This window comes from Stegostoma tigrinum, chromosome 32 (assembly GCF_030684315.1).
Source record: "Stegostoma tigrinum isolate sSteTig4 chromosome 32, sSteTig4.hap1, whole genome shotgun sequence".
Lineage (NCBI taxonomy): Eukaryota > Metazoa > Chordata > Chondrichthyes > Orectolobiformes > Stegostomatidae > Stegostoma > Stegostoma tigrinum.
The window spans coordinates 5,548,399-5,564,953 of record NC_081385.1 but is presented as its reverse complement, the minus strand read 5'-3'; the positions used below and the strand labels follow the sequence as shown (position 1 = coordinate 5,564,953).

The following is a 16,555-nucleotide window of genomic DNA, read 5'->3' as shown; positions in this document are numbered from 1 at the left end:
TGCATTTGCACAGATAAAGTGAATAGGTTGAAAACTTTTTCTTGGGTAAGCTGTGTAGCAACATACCCAAAAGGGTACTTTAAGATTCAGATCTTATCAAGATCATAGGCTTCAAACAAACTTGCTAGCATTTAAAATTGTTCACTTAGTTGTCAAAGTATTTTCTATATCAAGCAAAAATTCAAGAATGTATTCTGTTAGCAATAATGCACTGCTCCTTATTGACAGCTCTCAATTCAATGTCTTTGAAAGACAGAATATCATAGGCCATAATTTAGATCACAAACAGGAAAATTCCCCTGCTTAAAATGGAATCTGTTACATATCAAAATGTATCATTCAATGCAGTAAAATGTACCTTCAAAATGTACACTGATGCTCACAGGTTATTTAACTTAAGGTTAACCATGCTTCTTGGATTATGTGATCCAAGAGCAACATTCTCCAATAAAGTCGACTTTATCAAGTGTGACAATAGCTCAAAGAATGATGCTTTTCTGGATCACAGGTCAAATTGCCTACCAAATTAGAAGGACACCCAGCAACCAGTATTCACCCACAGAACTAAGCAATTCTCCCTCTCATCTGTTTCTAAGATGGCAAATCCACTCAATCAAGTGTTGAGTTTAGAGTTGACTGAGAAAAAGCACATCATTTTGTTTTTATAACAAGCTATAAAAATTATCCATTAAGTTTCTATTACCCAAAACCACACAAAATTAAACCAAATGATTTTAGAGGAGCTAATACTAATCAGCATTTTTTGAAATGAAATTGTGTATCACCAGACACAAAAAAAATTGGATTTTAAGTGGTATCTTGGCATTTGCAGAAAATAATTAGGAACCAAATTACTCAAACTTGGAATGACTCATATTGCCTCACCAGTTATCCCAAATTATCTTCAGAACATAATAAACAGTAGCAGTAGTAGGCCATTCAGCCCCTCAAGCCTGTCCACTATTCTATTCAACAAAACCTTGGCTGATTTGCTGAGACCCAACGCTCTTTTGTGTAAAGTTCTTGACATGTCAAAAATCTTCCTACTTCTCCTTCTAAATACTTACAGTATCTACTCAGAGAAAACACTGACCAGTAAATTTAATTTGGAATATCTCTATTTTATAGATCAATTCAATAAAAGTGACAGGAAATTAATTAGGCAATAGATTCAGGTTCAGTATGCCATGAAAAAAAATACAAAATCTGTACTTTGCAACCATCATGAACAAGTCTGTCTTTTTAAATTCATGCATACACTTTAAAAATAACTAATTCCCTGGACTGACCTATCCCCTCCCTACCTCCCCACCTATCTTCTTTACTCTCCATCTTCGGTCCGCCTCCCCCTCTCTCCCTATTTATTCCAGTTCCCTCTCCCCATCCCCCTCTCTGATGAAGGGTCTAGGCCCGAAACGTCAGCTTTTGTGCTCCTGAGATGCTGCTTGGCCTGCTGTATTCATCCAGCCTCACATTTTATTATAATGGATCACACTTTCAGTTTTTAGGAGAGTTTTTGTGTTACTAGCTGTCAGCACATTCTGGACCACTGATGTTGAAAGTAGATATTCAGTCCAATTAATTACTGCAAATTAAGTCATTCCAGTGGATTAAAAGAAACAGAATCTATGGTCATCTAAACATTCAAACTGATTTGCTAAGGTTATGTATCAAACTATGGTTGAGGCCACTTAATCTTTCATTTCATACAATTAAATTTTACACCAATCCTCTCTATTTAAAAACTTCATTTTCCTTATAACGATTGACCAATTGACAAAATGCAGTAATGACCACTATCCACATTTAAAAGACAATGAACTCTAAACCCCAACACAGTGTGGAGCTGGAGGATCACAGCAGGCCAGGCAGCATCAGGGGAGCAGGAAAGTTGATGTTTCGGATCAGGACCCTTCTTCAGAAATGACCCTTTTTCTGAAGAAGGGTCCTGACCCAAAAAGTCAACTTTCCTGCTCCTCTGATGCTGCCTGGCCTGCTGTGATCCTCCAGCTCCACACTTATCTCAGACTCCAGCATCGGCAGTTCTTACTGTCTGAAACTCCAAACCAGGAGGCCCACGTTCAAGTCCCACTTGCTCTGGGTGTGTCATAACATGTCTGAACAGGATAATTAGAAAACATCTTAAATGACAATCAATCCTATTTATTGGCAAGTTAAAACCTTGCCCAAGAATCTAAGCAGAACAAAATTTGCATGTTAGATCAGAGCCGTACATCTGACATTCGCTGTTGATCAAAGACCTCAGCAACTAGGCTGTCTGTCATATTTAAAAACTATTACTGTTACTTAACACTCTGACTCTACGCATAACCAAAATAATAATGTCTTCTTTAAAATTCCATTGAACTGCATAACAGATTTAAGTTCTCACTGTTCCGCACTCAACAGAAACAAGAATTTTTAACAAATGGATCATAAATTACATATATTACTGTCAAGATATGCGGGCAAAGCTCTTTTGAAACCGTTGGTAAATAAAGACAAAATTACAATTGTTATGCAAGTTCATTTATACGCTTGTATCATCACTGCTCTAGATTCAGATTATTATGCTAGACAGACCTATTTCATCTTTCAGCCATTGTGCCTTTTCCCACTCCAACATTTCGATAAATACAATTCGCTCATATTTCTGTTCATCATACATCTAAAAGCTCGGGACCTTGATGTAACTGATGATGCCCCACTGGGCAAAAAGAAAAAACTTCATCCTACATTTACTTTACACCAATAAAATCCAAAAAAAACATAACCTTGTAGTTTGTTTCTGCACATGGCATGGAGTTTAAAGGTAATTAATCAAGGAAATGATGCCTGCATTCATTTAGCTATTATTCTTGGCTGAAATCATTCAATTGAGATAGGGTGGATTTTTAGTAAAGCAAAACAGGGTAGTGAACAGGTCATCAGTATGACAGCCATTACAGGTCAAGAAAGAGGAGGTTTATAAGCAGTGCACTGTCTGAAGTGTAATCTTGCTGCTCAAGTAGTAAAAAACAGCGCAGGCAATAAACTTAGAAGCCATTATTTTAAATGGAAAAACAATAAGACTCGAACAAAATCAAAGATACAAACAAAAATATACTAAGAAATCAATATTAGTCCGAGCATGCTGATGCAATAAAAATAAATTGAATAGTAAAAATCAGAACATATTCATTACAAGTAAATAATGTCAACATTAACACCATGGACTACATCTCACTGATTTTCTTCATGGAATGCACATAGCATCTACTGATATTTTCACTCCTCACCCTCTTCGAAAAGATGGTCAGCTCAATCAAGATTTGTGTGTGGAACATACTGTTTCCCTTCAATACACTGCAGAGCCATCTAACTGAGAACAAGATCAACTATGTGGGTAATTACAAGTATTTATCTAACTTCCTTATTGTGTAGTACCCTTCACAATTGTGTCAAGGTAAAATCTGAAGGGAGAGAAAACATCAAACGCTGAGGTCAGCATAAAAATTGCAGTACATTAGTTTTAATATAATGTGTATGTTGGCATGTGTGAAAAGCAAGTTCCCTGAAAGGACTTAAAAGGGCAACCTTAACCTGTATCTAATCAAACTGGAACTAGTATAAATACAACAAAAATAACTTACAATTTCCTAGCCTTCATCTTTGTGTGCAACTACTCCCAGCAAGTAATTTGCTCCTATTGTCATTCCTGTGACAACTTAGACAACAAATCCCAGTCAGACTGATTACATTTCACAGAACTGCAGGACAATATCTTCGAACTCATTTTCCAGTAGCTGGTCACAAATAAGTAATTAAGAAAAACTGCCCGATTTTCTCCTCTTTAACCCAGGTGCACAAAGGTCAATTTCAAATGCTCCAACTGTTCTAATTGTTTTGATATCAGCTAGTGAAGTGTAACTCGTGAGTAATAAATGGTACTTTACTTCCATGTTTTAAACTAAAGGCCTATATTGGGGTTTTAACAGAGCACACAAACTAGATACTTCTAGCCCTTTAAGTTCCAGTTAAGAAACCACATTTGTTACATCAAAATTATCTTGCATATTTTGAAGTCTTCTGTTGATAGTGTGGGGCTACGACAGTGCAGTGCAATAAAGTGAGACGGGAAAAGCAACTTTAATTTTTTTTGAAAAAAAGAGAAAATGAGGGCAAGGCATATCCAAAACATTTCCAACTTCATCAAGGAAAAAATACATTTGCAGAATAGATAGATGAATGGATTAAAAAAAACTTAAAATTTGTCAAGTCTTTGTTTATCAGCTTAAAGTTTCAATGTAGTTGCCGGCTTAATCCCAGACATTTACTAGCTTTACTATGACTACTTGCAGTGAGGCAGGAAACAACTTCAAAACTTAGAAATTTAAACAAAATAATGAGTGTATCTTTAGAACTGCAACTGATCTACTGAATACAATGTAATGTCATACTTAAGAAACCCTTTCCCACTTGTGCTTTCAGAATAGGTGATCTTGTATTCTTACAGAACCTGAATGTCTCAAAACACTCAACAGCCAATTAATTTTTTTTGTCTTTTCATTGTTATAGTATAGGAAACATGACAGCTTCTTTCTGTACTACAAGCTCCCACATACTCCCATAGAGATGCTAATTGATATGGTAGGTTAATATGGTCAGTACATCCAAGGGGAAGCTCTGATCCTCTTCAATGGTACAACTGAATCTCTAACATCCAACTGAGAATGTGGGCGGGTTTAAACCTCAGCCATACAACAGGACTTCTGGCACAACCACTCCTTCAGTACTATACTAGCACTGTCACCCTCGATTGTTGCATTCCTATTTCCGAATCAGGCCTTGAACCTACAAACTTCTGATGCAAGGGCTATCACCTGTGCAACAACTGAAAGTGGAAGCTCCTACAAACCTAGGATCCAGTGCTGCATTTTGAGCTCTGGATTTACAGAATTAAACTGGTCCATACTGATTTGCCAAATACAGATCATTGAAGGACCAATTTACCCACACCTTTTACACAAAGTCAAAGTAGAACATGCAGATCAAATTTTTTAGTTGATAGTCAAGTTTCTTAAACTTGTCACAATTTCAAACCACACAGATAACCAAAAAATCAAAAGACCTGGATATTAGGCCAGTCTATCACAACATTCTATATTTGAGAGTGAATAAATCAGCGATAAAGAAGAAAATGTCATCCTTTAAAGAGCACCAAGAAAACAATGATCAATATCAAAGTAAGGGCAGCACAGGTGAAGGCTGACAAAGGAGAATTACTCTATCACATGCGCAAAATGAGGAGGTAGGTTCACCATGAAAGCAGCATCTCCAAGGCAATTAGCATCACTATCTCTAATGAATTATACTTTCAAACACATGGCAGATGAAACTTCCTACATGCTTTATTGTAATGTACTTTCGACAATTAGCTATGGAGGATGTTGGTCAACAGAGAGCTGATCAAGTATCCCATCCCTGGGGGTATTAAACTGTACTGTTTGATGTGTATTTGGTTAAAACAAACTTTTGAAGTAAAATCCCACAATTTACTTTGGGATAAAAAGTACAATCCCTTTTACTATCGTTACTAGTTTGCATAATTTATTCAATCTGACAGATTAGGCCTGAACTCCTGCTCCTTGCTTTGTGCTGTAAAATTTGTGTATTGTTTCATGAGCAAGCCTCAAGTGATTACTACTTTTGTAGAGGAATTTAAATGTGTTGTATTCCAGACAGCCCTGTAAATTGTGCCCCTTTGGATTTGTCAGCTGAATTTATCTTTCAACTGGAATTCTGTCTTCACCGTTGCATCCATACTGAAAACAAAATATGCTAGAAACCACAGCTGGTCAGGTAGCATCCACGGAGAGACAGCAAGTTAACTTTTCAAGTCTAGATGACACTTCTTCAGAGCTGGTGTAAAGCTCAGCTCTGAAGAAGTCCTCTGGAAGCAAAACGTTAGCTTGCTCTCTCTCCATGGATACTGCCTGACCCACGTGATTTCTTGCATTTGTTTGTTTTGTGTACAGATTTCATAATCCGCAGGGATTTGTTCCGCCTTCCTGTCGCATCCATATTTTGTATACTTCATAAATATGATTCAATTAAGATACAAAATGCGTTATGATGTAATACCACTCCAAATAGCAAATACCACCACACATAACCAGAATCAAAAACACTGTCTCCAACGAGTTGGGCAGTAAAACTGCTCCAACAAAAGCAAAATACTAGAGTAACTCAGCAGGTCAGGCAGTAGCTGTGGAAAAAGAAAGAGAGTTAATGCTTTGAATCCAATATGGCTCTTCTTCTGAAGTCGAAGGAAATTACTGCTTTCCATATAGTTACAAGTTCAAATACCCTACGCATCACAGACAATTAAGTCTATGTAAATGTACATTCCACATCTCCGTGGGTAAAGGCACCAATTGAAATGGTGAAGAGTTTTAGAACATAAAACATAACAGCGCAGTACAGGCCCTTTGGCCCTCGATGTTACGCTGACCTGAGAAACCAATCTGAGGCCCATCTAACCTACAGTAATCCATTATCATCCATATGTTTATTCAATGACCATTTAAATGCCCTTAAAGTTGGCGAGTCTACTACTGTTGTAGGCAGGGCATTCCACGATTAGTTGTGAATGCACATGAAATGAAACAAAAATCAGCAGGAATGGCTTTATTATCTTTAACCTTGGCAGCCAAGTTTTACTCAAGCTGACAGAAGCATTTCCACCAACAGATCAAGTTTAACTAACTCACTTTAGATCTGGGATTAAACATAGGATCTTGTAGGTTTTCATAAACACATTGAATGATGCGTAATGGCCTTTGCATACCATTGCGTAACATTTTTATCATGTAATGACAGTATGATGCATTGATAAAGCTATCAATTTATCTGGAAACTTGTCAAACACTTCATGACAATTCTCCCTTATGAGCCAATAACTTATAAATAGTGACCCACAAGTACAAATAAAATTTCACATATGAAAGAATCAATAAAAGATTTGACAATATAACTACATATTTCTGTACGATTTGAATGACTGCAGTTTTGTGGTCCAAGAAGATTCCAAGATCCCAAGATCCATCATTGATGTGTTAACTCTGCAGGCCTTGTCACTGGCCTCAAAATTTCATCTTTAAGAAGTGGGAATCAGCAGGCAGACATGGAAGGGGAGGACAGCACAGAGTCAGTTGTAAACATGTGTGTGTTTCTGGTGCTCACTTGGAACACGACTCGCTTCCTACAATTTTCTTTTGTTAAGCAACTCATCACTGCTGTTCAGGTTCAACCCTAGTGAGATAAGGGCCATCGATATGAATTCCACTTTCAACATCGGAGTTAAAACAGCAAATATACCCATGGTTTCCCTTCATTCTAGACTCCAGGCTTCGACGAAGTTCAGACTTATGATTCTCAGCCAAGGTGGTGGGTAGGTTGTATCGTACAACAAGAACTGGGCAACCTGCACTCAATAACAGTCATATTTTCATGTGCGAAAGGATATTAAAAAGCTTACGTTCTTGGAGGTCTCTTTCAGCACCCATGTCTCCAAGCCAGAAGGCCTCAAGTTCAAGTACCACCTATTTCTAAAGAGTCATAACACATCTGAAATGGTTAAGTAAAGTTATCTTCAATGATTTAGGGTCATTGGGCCTATTAACAGCTCCTTCCAAAGACCTAGCACAATCAATGCATTATAGTCTACCAATTTAATATTTAGGGAATCTTGCACACAAATGTCACTTGATCTCAAACTACTCTAACATTCATTAATTACAGCATGTCCAGTTCAGCCATGCACTCCACACAATTAATGGCGACTTCCAGTTCAAAGGATATGAAATCAATGAACATCACTGCAACCCCAAAATGTGTTTTGGACGAATCTGGTAGAAGTTTAACAAGATAGCCAGTCAAGCTTATAAACGGCAAGATGAAATCCAACCTGGACAATTACTACACTAGTCTATCCTCAAACGTCAGTAACATGATGAAAGGAGCAATCAACAGTACTAACAAACAGCATTTGCTTAACAATAACCTGTATAATGACCCCCTGTTTGAGTTCCGCTAGGGTCACTTAGCTCCTAACCTCACTGCAAGGTCAAACATAGACCCACAGCACCACTGCAGAAGTTCAAGATGAACACAACCATTTCAGCTGTTTCAATAACTCTCCTCTCCACAATAACGTCAAGATGTTCGCTAATGGTAACACAACGCTCAGGGCCATTTACTGCAACTCAGACACTAAAGCAGTCCACGTCCCAATGGAATATGACCCCAACAATATTCAGGCTGAGGCTGACGCTGGCAAAAGCAAACATTCACATCTTTAAAATGCCAGACAATGACCATCTCTTGACATCCAATAGCATCACCATCATTGAATTCCCCCACTATCAAGATCCTGGGGTTATCATATAAATATTTTGCAAGTAAGAGGTTAGGAATCCTGCAATGAGTAAGCCATCTTCCAATTTCTCAAAACCTGTCCACCATTGACAAAGCAAGTCAGGAGTGTGATGAAATACTCCCCACTTGCCTGGACGACTGCAGTTCAGCACTCAAGCTTGACATCAACCAGGACAAATCAATTGCTCAACTGGCAACGCATCCACATTCATTCACTCACTCCACCACTGATGCACGGCAGCCATCTTCAAGATACACTGTTGGGATGCAACGCAGCTCCTGAGACATTCCTCAAAAACCTTGAGCATTTCCATCTACAAGGACAAAGGTAGCATACAAGCGGGAACTGCACCACTCCCCTCCAAGCTCCCCTCCAAGTCATCTAACATTCTGACTTGGAAATATAATTACTGCTGCTGACTCAAAATCCTGGAACTTCCTCCCTAGAAGGATTGCAAATCTATCACACTGCAATGATTCAAGGTGGCAGCTCACCAATACCTCAAGGGTAAGTAGGAATGGGCCATGAATGCTAGCCCAGCCAGCACCGCCTACATCTCAAAGAATAGAAAATGCATCCAATTTCTCACCTAAAATTAATCTTGTTTGGCTATTGCTCCCATAAATATTTTCACTGTTTAATTTTGCAGCTTGCCATTCACAAAGTTCCAGTATACAGCTGGAGTTTCCTAATATGTAAACAAATAGTCTGTGGTGCAGTACTGAGCCTAGAGAGGGAGCTCCCCCTGCTGGGAGAAACAGTCACAGAGTGCTGACAAGGTTAGGCACACATTCCACAATCAATACCCTCAATTCATTCAAATCCATAAGTAGACTGATACCACAGGACATTTAGGACTATAGTTAATTTTTAATTAACCTGTTCAGATAGATTATTTCACACCTCCTGGGCAGGTGGGATATAAACCCAGACTTTCTGGTCCAGGGCCAGGGATATTACCACTATGGCACAAGACTCTACTCATTTAGAACTATACACCAGCATCAGTCCCCACTTTCAATGTGGGAGGAATAAAGGACAGACACAGTCTGAGAATGACTACAAGACATCAGGCAATATGTAATAAAATAAGAGAATATAAAATGTATTTCAACACTTATGCAGAAATTAGTTATTTGTTTCTCACTGTACTGATCTTCATGTTGCAACATTAGAATGTTGCTTAATATCAATGACACCAGATAAATGAAAACTGCTATATACCCTTATATTAACAATTTTAATAAAATTTCCATCAAACTAATGGTAGTGTTTCAATATTGCAATTAAAAACATATAAGCTCAGACAAAGCAGCATCATCCTTAATATTAGGAATAGGTAAATCAGCCAACAATACCTTCCAAATCACTGTCTAGTGGCTGCTGCCATCCCACCCCACTAGAAAATACAAGCACTTAAACACATAGCCATATGAAGTTCTATTATGAAGAGTCCAGCAGCCAAGTCTTCTTGCAGGAATGTCTAGCCTCACATGAAAAGCAGGCATTTTAAGAAAGTATGGGAAGATGTGTGCAGGAGGAAAAGACAGGAGGAACAGTTGCAATGCATTTTAAGGTCAGGCAGTTGTTTGGTACTCAGTCTAGGTTCAAATATGAAGAGCTATCATACAGCTGACCAACCAGAGAACACAGGAACTCATGGAAGCAAATCCTAAAGGGGTGACATATCCAAGAGAATGGAGGGAGAACTGGGCACAGAAGAATTAACATATTTCTGAAACTCATTTGTCTACTTTGCCTGATGGTTAAACGTATTAAAGTTCAGTAAGGCCTCAGCATCAAGTAATGAGTTGAGCAAATAACATGTCTCAGCTTAACAGATCTCACCAGTTCATTGCTGGGTTTGCAAACAACCAAGTCATTTAGATGCATTCCTATTTACACAATGAAAACACAGTACTGCATTTGGGGAATATTTTATTGAGAATTCTGCCTCAGACCTCAGACACTGGATTTATCTTGGTCAAGCGATGGAGCAATATATACGACAATTGGGGTGGCACGGTGGCTAGCACTGCTGCCTCACAGCACTAGGGACCCGGGTTCAATTCCAGCCTCGGACGACCGTCTGCGTGGAGTTTGCACATTTTCCATGTCTGCGTGGGTTTCCTCCAGGTGCTCCGGTTTCCTCCCACAATCCAAAGATGTACAGGTCAGGTGGATTGGCCATGCTAAATTGCCCGCAGTGGTCAGGAAGGTGTAGATTAGGTGGGTTTTGGGATGGGTCTGGGTGGGATGCTCAGAGGTTCGGCGTGGACTTGTTGGGCTGAAGGGCCTGTTTCAACACTGTAGGGATTCTATGATCCTATTATTCTATTCTATGACAGTGTTACTTAGCTTTCCATCTGTTCAGACCAGGCTAGCTCTAACAGAAGAGCTTCTCTTCAGTTTGCGTTATCGAACAGAAAAAAAAATCAAAATGATAATGAAAGTAAATTTATAGGGTTAGGGATATAGAAAATGGTACTATTAGACCAACGAGTCTGTCAACATGTTGCTTATGACAGAAAATTCTGCCTCATCTTAAGCTCCATTTCAACCACAACCTGGGCACAAAGTTTTAACATCCCGATGCAATCTTAAACAGATTCTCTTCGGTACCTGCATATCAATCCAGAGTTCCTACAGCGTAGAAGCAGGCTATTCAACCCATCGGATCCGCACCAACTCTGACCAGCATCCCTCCCAGACCCAGCCCTCTACCTTATCCCTGTGACCTCATACTTCCCAATGGCAAATCCACCCAACTTGCACATCTTTGGACTGTGTGAGGAAACCAGAGCACCGAGGAGAATCCCACACAGACACGGCGAGAATGTGAAAACTCCACCGTCACCCATGGCTGGAATCGAACCCAGGCTCCTTGGTGCTGGGAGACAGCCGAGTTAACCAGTGAGCCACTTACGAGATTAACCGTAGCTGCTCTCAAGTACATTATCCACTTTTTGGAGAGACATATGCATTCTATAGTCACTGATATAACTACTTTTAATCTAAAGTTTTCAATGTTGATGTAGCTGCTGGGCTCGGCTTCCCAATACACTTTTTGCATTCCATGCCAACACCTACTCACTGAAATCCCACACAACTAGAATATATTGATTACAGATCAATAAATTGATCTCTACTTTCAAATGAATCACTGCAACAGATGCTTCTGATAGAACCTAATTGGAAAGTACATAAGCATCAATTGTAGCATGGGAAGTAAATCAATTTTATTTAACATGCAAGCTATTTTCAGTGAGAACGAGGATATTTTCAAACACGCCAAATATCAAATCACGAATTCATCCTTTTTCTATTAAAAAAAGATGGCCCAATGGGTAAATTATTCAACAGTGCAACGCTTTGCTACACAATACAAACCCCTAGATTCCTAGTTCGATCATCAGTTATCAGATCACAGTCACAGCAACACAGTTCAGGTGGCTATGCCTGGCCTGAATACTGTGGAGAACTGAAATGAAAAAGGAAGTAGAAAACAAAGAATAAATTACTGTTCCTGATCACCAGCTTTGGAGATTAGGCAGAAGAAAAATCAGACCCACTTATGTGAAAAATAAAAACATAAACCTTAGGAAGAAACTGGCGATTTTATTTGGTACCACTTGCCATGGGTATTTTTTAAAAACAGAAAATGTAATAGTTCTAGGAACCAGTAACTATTCCCACACAAATTAGCAGGCACCAGGTGCCAACCACTTTGTGCTGTATCAAGTCAGACAATCCCATCATGACAGTAGGAAGAATATAACCCATTCTCAGAACAAGGCTGGAAAAAGTCAAAGAAAATGCTTGTAATCACCATCAAAAGTATATGGGCGTAGAATGTGGCCAAACAGAATAGAATCAAAGATCATGTAGGGGAACATCAATTTGGAGAAACTGCTGAATCCAAAAAACCAGCTACACACACCCAAGATACAGCAAGTTAGCTGCATTATTTTAAAACTGAAATACTTTTAATGTTCAACTGGTGATAGACTGGCTTTCCTTTCAAGCTTGCAATTTTGGTACAGATTACCATAATGCACAAGTCTCAAATTTTTGAAATCTTAAATTATTGCAGTGACTGTACAAGTTATGTCATCAAGAATAGGTTGAGAGAGAAATAATTCCCTTGTTCTTTAAAAGGGGGTAGGGTAGCCTGATCAGTAGATGAAACTCATTTCGATGGATTTTAAGGCTGTGAATTATACAAACTTGTACAAATCAAAAATGTATAGTTTAGGTGTCCTGAGGAAGTTTAGAAAATTTTGTGCTGTGGTAAACATATAGCAATGACTCCAGTCTACAAAACGTGTTTTACATTTTGTGATCACATGCATAAACATGAAAAGGTTTTGATGCTTGCTGCCTAAAGATTAATACTGTCAATTGACTGCCGTCCATTAAGAAGTGTTCTCCAAAAAGACTATAGAAGTTGCACTTCTACAATGACACTGCACAAGTACGGCACAAAAAACTATTAATGGTTTGTTTCAGAAGCCATGCACTTCTTAAAATCCCCAGGACCAAACCCCAATGCGAGTGCTTGCTAGGAACCATGTGCTTCATCAGGGGCTATTTTTATTAAACCACAATGATCAAAATTAGTCAAGTTTCAATGACTTTCTAAGCCAAGTAATAAAACTATACCAAAATGAATCATTTAGGCCCTAAAATCCTGGGCAGAGAGAAAGAGGCGGGGTGGGGGTGTGGTTAATGAAAGGTTTGCTAAGAATTAAATAAATTATTTTTAAAAGACTTCAATCCCTAATAAAATGTATATTAATGATCCTTATTCACCTCCCAGCCCAAAAAGTGTAGAGAAAAATGAAATCCAGTTTGGGGTGTACAGCTCCTGTAGATTTTTAAATGTATGTTTAAAAAGCTGCAAATAACGCATTCAGGTGCATAAACAGTAATGGATGCATTTTAAAAAGAAACGCAATATGCACTAACTCCCCCACCCTTTCGAGTGAAGTTGTAGGAAAAGATGAAATTCAAATGCAAGTGGCTTACGGCCTCAATAGCCCTTTTTCCTAAATATATGCTCTAAGAAGCTGCAAGTGATGCAGAGATGCAATTTTTTACAAAAATGTATAGATGCACAGTAAGCAAGAGACGTGCAGGAAGAGGGGGTGGGGAGGGGTGATGGATAAAACAAAATCAACTGAATTTACATCTATCCTGAACATGATGGCGGTCGCTGGAGGAAAGCCCGCCAAACAGGTGATTAGCAATGCAAAGGGAGCTGAGGCTGTAACTCCAGGCTCGGGGCAAAGGGTTTGACATTTTATTGTGGGGGGGGAAATCGAACTGAAAATAAACGTTTTCTGAAGGTGGGGGGGCAAACTTTTCAAAGAGGAATCAAGATCCCGAGGGGAAGAGGAGAAGGTTGTTGTTGCTTGGTGGAGTAGTGGGGGGGGGGGGTTGTGCTTTGTAAAGACACAAGATACGCAATTTTAATTTTCATTCTGTTCGGGGAGGGGGGAGAAAGAAAAAAGTCGACTACCTCCCCACCCTCCCTGTCCCTGGACGTCAAAGATCTGTCAGACAGGCCCCGGTGTCTCTCAATGTCCAGCTCCCCACCTCAACAAACACTCCATCACCACCACCCCCTCCCCAACACCGTCACCATTTTTTTATTTCTTTTTGGGAAGAGTATTGGTTGGGGGGGGGGGGGGCAAAGAGAGCGGAGGAGGACGGGGGGGGGGGGGTTACCTCACTGCTGCTGCTTTCACCGAAGAGGTCGTGGAACTTGTGCAGGTTTTTGCCGATGGCGGCGGAGACGGGCAAGGCGGCGTCGAATCCGTGTTTCAAATCTTTCCTCAAGCTCGGGATCCGCGACCGTCCCGATTTTTTCCAGGGCCGAGCTGGGAAACGGGTCCGAGCTGTGTGCGCCATTTTAGGGAGTCTGTTTGTATGTGTGTGTATGTGTGTGTGTGTGTATGTATGTATGTGTATGTATGTGGGGAGGGGGGGGAGGTGGCGATGGCGGTGGGTGGACGAGGAGGGAGAGAGAGTTAGAGAGGGAAAGGGGATCTCCCCGCCCCGCAACCTGCATAACTCAATGTTCGCCCGGCGGCCACCGCCGGAGGGAAAATGCCCTATTCACGTTCAGGGGCGAGAGGGAGGAGCCGAGGGTAGCGGCACGGGTGAAGGCGGCGCGCCCCGCATCCTGGATAGCGCAGCGCGCTGACGTTTCACCCCCAACGAGCTGCGGAGATTGCATTATTCATGATCCCGGGGTAACCAGACAAGCGGCCCGGGATCATGAATGCCAACGCTACAGATAGGTGGTTTACTATCAAAGACGATCGTAATATTCAGCCTCCTGCGCCCGCGAAACAAGTTGGAGTAAACCTTTCCCGGCGGCTGAATGATGAAGAATCCATCAATGAACAATCCCTGTCCAGTTATGCGGTAGTCAGGGGCCAGGGTTCAAATGCCGTTAACCCCTGTATCAGCATATTTCAGCACAGATTTAATGGTTGTAAATAGGTGCGCTTATAGTATACATGGGTCGGGCTCTAAGCCATATTACGACATCGTCTTCCAACTGAACAACATTGTACTGATACGGAATCTAATAATATCGTGTTATCCACTGTCCAGGGTCCAAAGGAACTCTGGAACATGAATAACACAACAGCAAGGATAAATAAGAAAATATTAAATGTATCAGATTAAAGCGCGTTTTTAAGAAAAAAAACTGATAAAGCAGAATTCAGAGCACTACATGGACCTAACATGGCAAAAAGGTCATTTTTAAAATTCCAATATTTGCACAGGCTGTTAAATTAAAATACAATTAAGTGGATAATTTTGTGTGGACGCAAGACGGGGCAAACGTGCCATGTGGAAGTGCAAACATAAGTTCTTTGCTATTAATTGCTAGTCAGAGAGCAGCAGCTCCTCACATGCAACACTTGTGGTACTTGCACCCCAGCTGCCACCGTGCTGTGACGCAACTTAAAATGCATTATATGCGGGGGGGGGGGGGTGGAGACAACAGGGCTGGGCTAACATGCAAATTGGGACACACAGACGCCTTTAAAGCAAAACACAGTAACAGATGGAAAGGGGCCCCCATGTCGAAAAAGTAGAGTCTGGACGCGGTATGCAATTCATGGAAGGGACAGTTTAAATTTCTCATTGAATGGAAGGTGCAACCTTCTGTCGTCACTGAAAATCTTGGGAGACTGAATATAAACAGCATCATGCCACTCCTTATTGATGCAGGGACAGGGGGCACATGTAAACAGACGCAGGCAAAGTGCTTTTTTTAATCCACGCTTGCCGACAGATTTCAGTAATGACTGCAATCTTTCAATACAAGGTCTCAGTGACACTTCTGTCTAACTCAACCCACTAAATTGGGGAATAACTACATGATCAAGTTCAAGTTTGTGGGAGGGAAGTAGCTCAGCAGGTTTTGAAACCAACTGGAGGCAATGAAAAACAGTGATATTAAAACAAAGATGACCATATTGGCTTCTGGCCCATCAGGTTTGCCACGCCATTTGTTCATGGCTGTTATGTTTCTCACCTCCATACTCCCGATTCCCTTATCAATCAAGGACTTTTCTACCTCTGTCTTAAGTACACTCAATAACTTGGCATCCACAGCCTTCTGCTGCAATCCGTGCCACAGTAACCACCCTCCCGCTGAAGAAATTCCCCCTCATCTCAGGTCTAAAAGGACTGTTCTTTCATCCGGAGGCTGTTCCCTTGGGTCATAGCCTCTCTCTGTGGAAACATCTTCTCCACGTCCACTATTCTGGCCTCGTAGTATCGAGACTTTCAATGAGATTCATTGCTCACTCTTTCGAACTCCACCGAGTACAGACCCAAAGTCCTCACCTCATCTGACAAGCCCTTCATCCTGGGATAATTCTTCTAAATATCGTCTTGGCCCCCTCCAAGGCCCAGGACTGCTCACAGTACCTCAAATGCATTCTGACCACAGCTTTTCACTGTCTGAGCTCATGCTTCCTCCCCGCTTTGGAATGAACGCTGACATCGCATTTGCCTTCCTGACTGCCAATTGAACCTGCTTGTTAACAGAATTTTTTTAAAAAGCTTTTTCATTCACAGGGTGTTAGTGTCACTGGCCAGGCCAGCATT

The 16,555-nt window shown here is 40.5% G+C and overlaps 1 protein-coding gene across 4 annotated transcripts in view; it reads right to left on the bottom strand.

The window, feature by feature from the left end:
* Positions 1–14,405, bottom strand: part of kmt2a (lysine (K)-specific methyltransferase 2A) — a 152,480-nt gene extending 138,075 nt beyond the window's left edge. For all 4 annotated transcript variants that reach the window (XM_048562008.2, XM_048562009.2, XM_048562010.2 and 1 more), the window contains exon 1: positions 14,150–14,405. In XM_048562008.2, the coding sequence (XP_048417965.1) occupies positions 14,150–14,332 (183 nt within the window). In that variant the 5' untranslated portion in view covers positions 14,333–14,405. The remainder of the gene's footprint in view (positions 1–14,149) is intronic.
* Between the last annotated feature and the right edge of the window lie 2,150 nt (positions 14,406–16,555).